Raw genomic sequence first — 8,921 nt, 5'->3', positions numbered from 1 at the left:
ATTTTTATTAGCTTGAAGTATCATATTTTATTCAAGTTATAAGAAATATCATAATACATTATGCATCTGTCAGTTATAGTCCATTTTAGTTGGTTCCAAAACCTAAGCAGTAAATAAGTAAGACAGTTTATCTAATTAAACTGAAAAAACAGCATTCCACACAACCAGTACTAGAGATGCCAACCGTATAGTAATTCCAGCATTACATTGTTATGGCTTTCCAGAAAGTCATGAAGTTAACAAATTAGAACACATCAAGAGCCATTTTCCAAAGATTTATTGAAGTAGCGACAGGTTGCTCATACTGTGCTGGAAAAAAAGCAGTTTTATTGAATTCAGATACTTAAAAACAGTATTGCAGCACAAGATATTGCTATTTGTAAACTAGACTCCATTGTAAACTCTAATCCTTCAGGGAGAGTCGGTTTGCAAGATCTAAGACCTATTTCCTAGCATAATAATCTTGCGCTCATGGAAAAACTGCAGAAAGGCACTTGAAAGCTGTTTCTTCCTTTAAGACATGGACTTTTTAAATCTTGCTGGTAAGAATTTCTCCTGCATTAATAAGTATGCATCTTCACTTCAGCTTTACTCCAAGTCATCATGATGCTGGGAAGTTTCATTAATAACCTGTTGAAAAACAGACACTTGCATTAAGTTTTAGTAGTAAGATTGTTGGTTTTTTAGAGTTAGAATTGGAACATCCCAGTACCACAGAAATGTAAACAAATGGGTATCAACTCTCACTTATAAATGAAAAGTTCTAGTTGGTAAATAGTGTGCAGAAACCATATAAGCTTTGTTGACTTAATCTGAAAACATTATCTTGTCCCGAACACGTACCTCTGTTTACCGCCATGTTTTTCTCAGGTGATGCAAGAAATCTTTTGAGAACCTGCTAACTCAGCTGAACTTAAATACTCACTACACAGGTAACTGTCAGCCTCTTAAGGTTTTACCATCAGATGATTTTTGTGATCATTTCCACAGAAGTCTGTTTGCTACATCTGTATGTTCAGCCATGCAGCTTGGACTGCCAGACGCTGTTCTACTCAATACTTACTACCATATACAGGCTGCACTGACCAGCAGACAAACTTAAGAGTATTTTAAGGTAACCAGCTGTGATAGAAATAAAATCAAAGTTACCACCAACCTGTCCATCTCTAGTTTCGACAGTCTTAATTAGAAGTGTCCTCTTTGAGTGACTGTCAACCATTGGCTGAGACTCAATGTTGGTTTCTGCAGAAGAAAAGGTATTATTACCAATAGTCTAGATGAAGAAATGAAGCTTAACAGATTTTAATGTCTACTTTCAGAATCCCAGTTTAGTATATGAAGAAGTCTCCTGCTCTGAATGAGAAGCTTATCTTCTCCATTTTCTCCCTATTCCCCTTAAAGCACCTTCAGCAGCCATCTAAACCAATCACTCACTATGTACTGATATTTAAAAATATCTGTGAACAAAGTAGCTCCTCCCATCCAAGGTTAAGTAATTGCAAATATTGTAGTTATATCTAAGAAAAACATTCACAATGCAACTGCATTTATACAAGTTCAAATACTAGAGTAAAAGGAACTATCCAGGACCCTTTTGCTAATGATAGAACAGCTGTCTAAACTGAAGTAGCAGAAACAGCTTACCTCTCAGGTTCAAAGAAGCAAAGGTTGGAATAGGCATGTTAATCCTGAAGGAAAAAAAAGAAATGGATAAAGTCAGACATGGGTATAGAGTGTCTTCTACTAATTGCTGTTTAGAAAAATGTCTGTATGTGATTTTTACCTGCTCTCTTCACCCTCCAGCAGTTTTCTGTAGGTGGCAATCTCAATATCAAGAGCCATCTTTACATTCAGCAGGTCCTGGTACTCGCGGAGATGGCGAGCCATTTCTTCCTTCATGTTCTGAATCTCATCCTGCAGACGGCCAATAGTGTCTTGGTAGTTAGCAGCTTCAACAGCAAAATTCTCCTCCATTTCACGCATCTGGCGCTCCAGGGATTCATTCTGGAAGAGAACAATGAAGTCAAGCACTGCTGCAGTTCAGCCACTCTTCCCCACCCTCAATGCCCTTAAAATTTTTAAAAAAGGGAAGTTGAGTTACATTAGCATCCTTTCTGAAAGTGCCCAGACATGTCCCAAATTTGTCATCTCCTTATCTTCTCCTTGCAAAGTCAAAGTGGGTTATTCTGCTACTTGATCTGAGGTGTGCTATGTGTTTGTTCTACCAGGTGGCAAAGCAATCCCTTACAGCAAGTCCAACACATGCAGTACCAGTCAGCATGCAGGCAGTCCTCAGTGAGGGGATTTGCAGGTGTACTATACACTGTTAAATCCATTACAAGCCAGCCTTTTAGGCAGTCAGGTTCTAGCAACAGCAAGATTTGCATGTCCTTTCCACTTCTCCTCCAGCTTTTTGTATAGCTTCAGCTGTACCTGACAGACAAGCCATAAACACTTCCAGAAAGTGTTACATAAACAGTGAATATTATAGCAAGGGAATGAACTCATTGTTTATACCTTAAGTAAGACTAGTTCAGCATATCAATCTAACCACTGCACTGTAGTGCATGCAGGCAAATTGAGCCCATAGCATCCTTTTCAAAAAGTACTGATATGCTGCTGTCTTGCATGGGAAATCAGCTGCATTCACATCTATAGCAACAATTAAACTGCAGTGCAGTGCTTAAAGCTGCAAAGGGAAGAATGTCCCAACAACTGCTGTCTTCTACTTACACTTCCCTTAAGGGCATCAACTTCACAGGTGAGAGACTGAATCTGTCTGCGGTATTCATTAGCTTCTTGTTTGGCCTGGCGCAGGGCATCATTGTTCCTATTAGCAGCTTCGGAGAGATCTGCAAACTGTGGAAATCCCCAGTTTGGTTAGCATTAACACTTCAACAGAAACAGTGTAACAGACTTTTTTTTGGACACAGCATTTGAGGGCAACTGAAGCCATTACAAGACTTGACACCTGAAACATTTAAATATTAGCATTACTCTTAAAATGCCTTTCTAATTCTAATTGTTAAATTGGAATTCATAGTTAAACCTTTCAGATTTGTTTCCCCACCCTGTATGTTTTCCATCATCATTTTTTCACCCATTCATTCACTCCTTTCTCCAGTATTATCAACCAACATCTGCTTCCAGGTACAAGCATATGGAAGTATGAACCCATCACTTTGATGCTGTACTTACGGCAAAAAGTATTGTTTTCAGCTGTACTCTTCCCACACTAGGAGTTTAAAGAAGACCCTGTGCCATGGCTGTGTTCATGTCCAGTAGAGAGACAGAGGGAACAGAGTGCTACAGCAAAGCTGTTACGTACAGTTAGTTGGAGTGCCTGATGTATCTGAACAGATTTTACTTACTTTGGACTTGTACCACTCTTCAGCTTCCTGAAGATTCTTAGCAGCAACGCTTTCATACTGCTGGCGAACGTCACGCAGGGCAGCAGTAAGATCAGGTTTAGAAACATCCATATCAATTTGGATGTGCTGTTCCTGGAGTTGGGCCTGCAGTTCTCGGATTTCCTTACAGAGAAACAGACACTCAGTGTTATTACGCAACATACAGAACATACGCAGGTGGGAACTCTGGGCCAGAACCAGCAAAGAGCTTACTTGCTCGCTAGACTGTCAGCATCTAATCACAGACCTCATTATTCAGCTTACCTCATCATGAAGCTTCTTCAAGAAGACAATCTCCTCTTGCAGGGACTCAACTTTGCGCTCAAGATCAAGACGTGCCAGAGAGGCATTGTCAACATCCTGACCAGAGAGAAGAATGATTAGCAATCTTACAAAACTGTGATGTAGAGAAGACTTTTACGGCAAGTTCAGTAGCATACAGACTGATGCTACATCCAAACTTTTTGGCAAGACAACACAAAATCAAGAGCTGTGAAAAAACTTTTTGCCACCTCCTACCCTAGCCCCAGAGACCACTATATGCACCTTTATTATAATTTGGGGAACTATACAGCGTATGTAGATTAATTCATCTTTGCCAATGTATTGCTGAGCATGATCAAGAGCACACAGATCATGGTGGGTGTAAATCCTGCTTAAAGATGAAGCAGGTACTTGGGTCAGAAGCCAGTGATAAGCTCTTTTAGCTTGACTACGCTGAAAAAGAGTTAGTCTTGCAATTTACAGACTTCCATTTTTTCCAGTGGGGCTTAAAAGTGCAACCCATGTGCTTACATGCCTATCAGTGGGCTTAATTTCTTGTTTATTTCTTATGGACTCCTTGGTGATCAACCACAGAGCCCTTTGGGTCCACAGACCACAGCTTGAAAGCTTACTTGTAAAGCTAGTGAGGTACATATAGGAACTGCAAGCATTTACTTCTCCAAGTGGTCTGACAGATCTCCCTTGAGGAAAAGGTATGAGCATAAACGCAAATCGAGTTAAGTCATCATTGCCTACACCCTCACACTAGCTGGCAAAGACTCCACCTTTTGCTGTACGGAGATAGTCTTAATCAACAGCAAAAATTCATTTAAGGCATAACAGAAGATATGCCATGAATGTTACATGGGAGCAGCTTTAATTAGTTCAGAAACATAACTTAAAACTAAACATTGATTGGTGACTTCTTACATTTTAAATGTGCAAGACAATTCATTTGCAAAGGGGATGATTGTTCCTTTCATACTAGTTACATACACAGCTGCATGCTTATGTTCATATGGTATTAACGTATCAGGTTTTCACAGCTTACTCTAAAGCTATTTTGGATTGCCCAAAGTGTAAGCATTCCTAATCAGCAGTTCTCATGATTATGGCACCTTTGAAATAAGGAGTGTTTTCTTTAGACTCCTAGAAAGTCATTCCTCGGATCACTCCTACTCTGGGGTAAGGTTCTTGCTCCAGAAGACTTCTTCTGTTTTCTTTATCCAGCAGAACACCCCTTTGATGTGTTATTCTATAACTTCACTATCAACTCCAGTTTTACACCCACACAGTTCATATCGGCTCTGTTTTTCAATTCAGAGAAATAATTCCTTAATTCATTTTTTCTCCTCCCCCAAAAAAGCTGAAGATCATTCTGGAAGGAAATTACATGGCTATGACCTAACATGTTTACACGATTAGACAGACATCCAAGGAGTTTCCAGTGGATTTTACAGAGATCTGCATTCTGAAGACTATTATTTTTTTCGGGACAACTGAACAGCTACAGGATTTTTAGGAGCTTATAATAAATTGAAAGCATCTTAAACTGAAGACACTTAGAATGTATGGTATGTATTTTACTATATACGTTATTATTAAGTTAGGGAGTGAAGAATCAGTGTATCTGTATTTCCTAGGTGTATGGAGAACGACATAAATGAGTAAGCTACCTGTAGCCTGAGCAAACAAAGTGTAAGGCATACATACATACTATTGGACTACACATTGATTTTATCCTATTCTTTAATGCCAGTCATGTAGTTTGCAAGGTGGAGCATCCATGTTTACTTCAGACAAACCTCATGTTAGCCAGGAGCAGACCTGTTAGTCTTGGCATGGGTTCAGGATCTATTCCTTGCTGCCAGAGTAGCTGGCAAAGCTGCAGTAAATAACTTTCTCATTAATTGTGATGCTTGTTTTGTCCCAAAGGAAAGAACTCACTGAACCTTTAGGTTTACTTTATGTAGTACACCCCCTCAGCATATGAGTAAAATCACATGTCTTTGCTCAAGAGAAGAATTAAATTAAAATTCAGTACATCTGAGTTGAACAGTCTCTAAAGCAGGCAGCTTTTAGAAATATAAAGTTTAAGTTCAAGTATTTCTTCACTTTCTTTTAAAATATTGACGTACACAACTGCTCCATCAAGTAAAAAGTAAATTTGATGCTACATCAGAACAGTAAAGCATCTGAAGTGTTCCGAATCCATGTTAATGGTTTAACAAAAAGCTGTGCATTTTTTTTTACAATGGAAGGCACAACAGGATGTTTCAACTCCAGTGTTCTATGAATTTAATTTCACTTGCAGGAGAACAATACTTATGCTGAAACAGATTTAGTTTTCAAAACTTGCATGTTAAACCTACCCTTTCACAGTAAGGAAAAATTAGATATTACTGTGGTTCAAATCAACCACACTAGCACGCACCAGTTATGTCATGAGTGGATTTAGCGTAGTGTTTCCACAGACAATGATTTGCAATTCCTATGTATAAGCTACACCTTAAGAGGTTAAATGGATCCAGTTCTGACTACTGCACACACAGATCTGCTAGAGGCTGAGCTCCTGAACAACCCCTTTCCACAGTGCAGGGAGGGGCTGGGTAATGAATGTGGGATCCGCACAAAGCCAAGTTCACTTAAAAGCCTAGAGCCTTCACGAAGTTTAATTGGTTTGAAATAGAGGCAGACATCCCTCGAAGTGCACCAATTAAGTATGAAAGATCATTCAAGCCAGCCTTAAGTCAAAGGATCCTTCAACTGAATTCAGCAATGAATCAGAATAGATTAGGTTCTCTAAAACTTAACTTAAATGCTTCTGCACATAACTTCACACTACATTAAATTGGCTTAGGACTCAAAAACAGAAGCTGAAGTTAAGGCAGCATCTTGAACTGTTGTTTCAAACTTCTGCCCCCAGAACACCAGCGGAGACTCCGAATTCCCAGACTCCGAATGGGAGTAGGTGTCTTGGTTTCCACATGTTATCTCATGAAAACACCTGCTCTCCTTCAGAGACTATAAATATACTGTAGTCAAAAGCCTTGCCCAGGGAAACGCTGACAATCAAGTGATGATTTCCTGAACGGTGACATCTACTAATGTCTCTGAAGAGCTCTGCTACAAAGTCAGCCTGTGCCCAGCCATCTGGAGATAAGGGCAGTCACTTCCAGCCGGGAGGAATGCTAGCAATGCCGTTTCACACCAGCAGTTTCAGGGAAGAGACCTTGTTTTGAGAAGGCACATTCCTAAATATGTCCTACTCCAAACAAGGCTTAACCCCAGTTGAAAGCTGGTTTTGCACAAGCGAAAACCTGAGCTTAACACTCCTTGAACACTGTTTGCACAGTTGATTCTGGCCGTCACGTAGGTTTTAGTTTAGCTGGGTAACATCGTAGCACCCTACAGACGCGAAACTCTAATGCAACTTGTCTCCTATGTTAACATCTTCATTTACAGAGGACTAAATTCTATGTTCTTAACAGACATCCAGAGGAGGCAGACTTGACTGCTGTGACCTCGCCCCAAGGAACAAATTGTCTACTTCTTGTCAGCAGACAACACCCATATGAAAAATTTTAAGTTTGAAACTATTGTCCAGTAACGCACTGACCAAAGTGATTCATTAAAAAGGAGCTCTGTTTTGTATAAAAACTGGACCATACGCGTGATAGACACTTTTCGCTAGAAATATGCCCGCACCATTACACATTTAGTAAGAATGCAGCCCACTGCACCCTCCCCTCCGACACAAAGGGATCTATTATTTCAATCTGCTGCCACCACACTTGCCATAATGCCTGCATCTGCATTCCACGGTGAATCCCATAGAAACCATTAATACCCTTCAGCCAAGCGAGCAGATGGCCCCCTTTCACTTTTATTGGATCGGAAAGCGATTCCACGTCGGAGCGCTTTTTGTAAAACGGGCTAGACTCGGATAAAGCAAGACAATAGTTTCCCTCCCCTCCCCTCAGACCGCAGCACCCCCCTAAAGAAAACAAGGAGGGTTTGTGTGAGAAGTGATGGAATTCCTTTGTGCGAGGAAAGCAAACTCCTGCAGTCCCATCCTCCCGTCGCAGGCACCACCACCACCTCAGGCTCTCCTCTCCTACGGCTCCCTCCCTCCAGACCCCACAAACCTGTCTGAAGGACTGCAGGGTGTTCTCGGCCTCCTCCCTCTGAAGCATCTCCTCTTGCAACCTGGAAGGTGCGAGACAGCGGTGAGGAGGGAGCGGGGGGGTCCCCCCAAATCCCCCCTCAAGCCTCCCGCCGTCCCCAGCCCAGCTGGGGATGGTCAGGGGCTGCCGCCGCGCCAGCGGGCGGGGGGGCGTGCAGCGCAAGGCGCCGGCAGCCCGAACCCGCCCTCCCCTCGCACACTCACTTCTCCCTCAGCCGCATGATGTCGTCGGCGAGGTTGTCCCGCTCCACTTCCACGCGTGCCTTGTCGTTGGTGAGCTGGTCCACCTGCCGGCGCAGCTCCCGCATCTCCTCCTCGTAGAGGTCGCCCAGGCGAGACGTGCCCTTGCCCTTGAGCTGCTCCAGCTCGGCCAGCAGGATCTTGTTCTGCTGCTCCAGGAAGCGCACCTTGTCGATGTAGTTGGCGAAGCGGTCGTTGAGCTCCTGCAGCTCTACCTTCTCGTTGGTGCGGTTCGCCTTGAACTCCGTGTTGATGGCGTCGGCCAGGGAGAAGTCCACGGAGTCGTGGAGCCGCATGGGCGGCATGCTGCTCCGCAGCCGCACCGATGTCGTCTTGGCGGCGTACATGCCGCCGGGCGAGGCAGACACGTACCGGGCGGTGCTGGGCCGCAGGGAGCTGCCCAGCGAGTAGCGGCTGCTGGAGGTGATGTAGCGGGTGCCGGTGCTGGGGCGGCTGCCCCCGCCGAACATGCGGCGGTACGAGGAGTTCTTGGTGCTGATGCTCATGGCGGCAGCAGTGCGGGCTTTGTAATCCGGGAGCGGAGCGGGGCGGCCTAAGTCCGCGGCGGGCGAAGAAGGGCGGCGGCCCCCGCCGGGGCCCCTTCTTATGGGGCGCCACCGCCCGCCGCCGGGCCCGCCCCGCCGCCCCCCGCCGCCCCGCCCGCCGCCCGCCGCCAATCGCCGCCCCGCCCGCCGCCCGCCGCCAATCGCCGCGCCGCCCGCCGCCGCGCCTGGCCCCGCGGGGAGGGGGCGGCGGCCGCCGGGGCGCGGGGGGGGCGCGGGGGCTGCCAGCCGCCGCCGCGGACACAAAGGCGGGCGTGC

At 44.4% G+C, this 8,921-nt stretch overlaps 1 protein-coding gene across 1 annotated transcript; it reads right to left on the bottom strand.

Moving 5' to 3' along the window:
* Positions 1-260: 260 nt before the first annotated feature.
* Positions 261-8,692, bottom strand: VIM (vimentin). Its single transcript, XM_076331633.1, has 9 exons — positions 8,065-8,692; positions 7,823-7,883; positions 3,675-3,770; positions 3,372-3,533; positions 2,734-2,859; positions 1,784-2,004; positions 1,645-1,688; positions 1,157-1,242; positions 261-630 (listed from the first exon to the last, which is right to left on the bottom strand). The coding sequence occupies exons 1-9, from the start codon at positions 8,604-8,606 to the stop codon at positions 589-591; spliced, it is 1,380 nt and encodes a 459-aa protein (XP_076187748.1). The 5' UTR covers positions 8,607-8,692; the 3' UTR covers positions 261-588.
* Between the last annotated feature and the right edge of the window lie 229 nt (positions 8,693-8,921).

This window comes from Aptenodytes patagonicus, chromosome 2 (assembly GCF_965638725.1).
Source record: "Aptenodytes patagonicus chromosome 2, bAptPat1.pri.cur, whole genome shotgun sequence".
Lineage (NCBI taxonomy): Eukaryota > Metazoa > Chordata > Aves > Sphenisciformes > Spheniscidae > Aptenodytes > Aptenodytes patagonicus.
This window is presented reverse-complemented; position numbering and strand designations above follow the sequence as displayed.

What these genes read in the sequence shown, in the direction of transcription:
- VIM (XM_076331633.1), bottom strand. Translation starts at nt 8,606, where the DNA reads ATGAGCATCAGCACCAAGAACTCCTCGTACCGCCGCATGTTCGGCGGG. An exon ending in TTGATGCCCTTAAGGGAAGT is followed by an intron (nt 2,005 to 2,733) that starts GTAAGTAGAAGA and finishes GTTCTCTTCCAG; the next exon opens with AATGAATCCCTGGAGCGCCA. An exon ending in TGCTTCTTTGAACCTGAGAG is followed by an intron (nt 1,243 to 1,644) that starts GTAAGCTGTTTC and finishes TTTCTTCTGCAG; the next exon opens with AAACCAACATTGAGTCTCAG.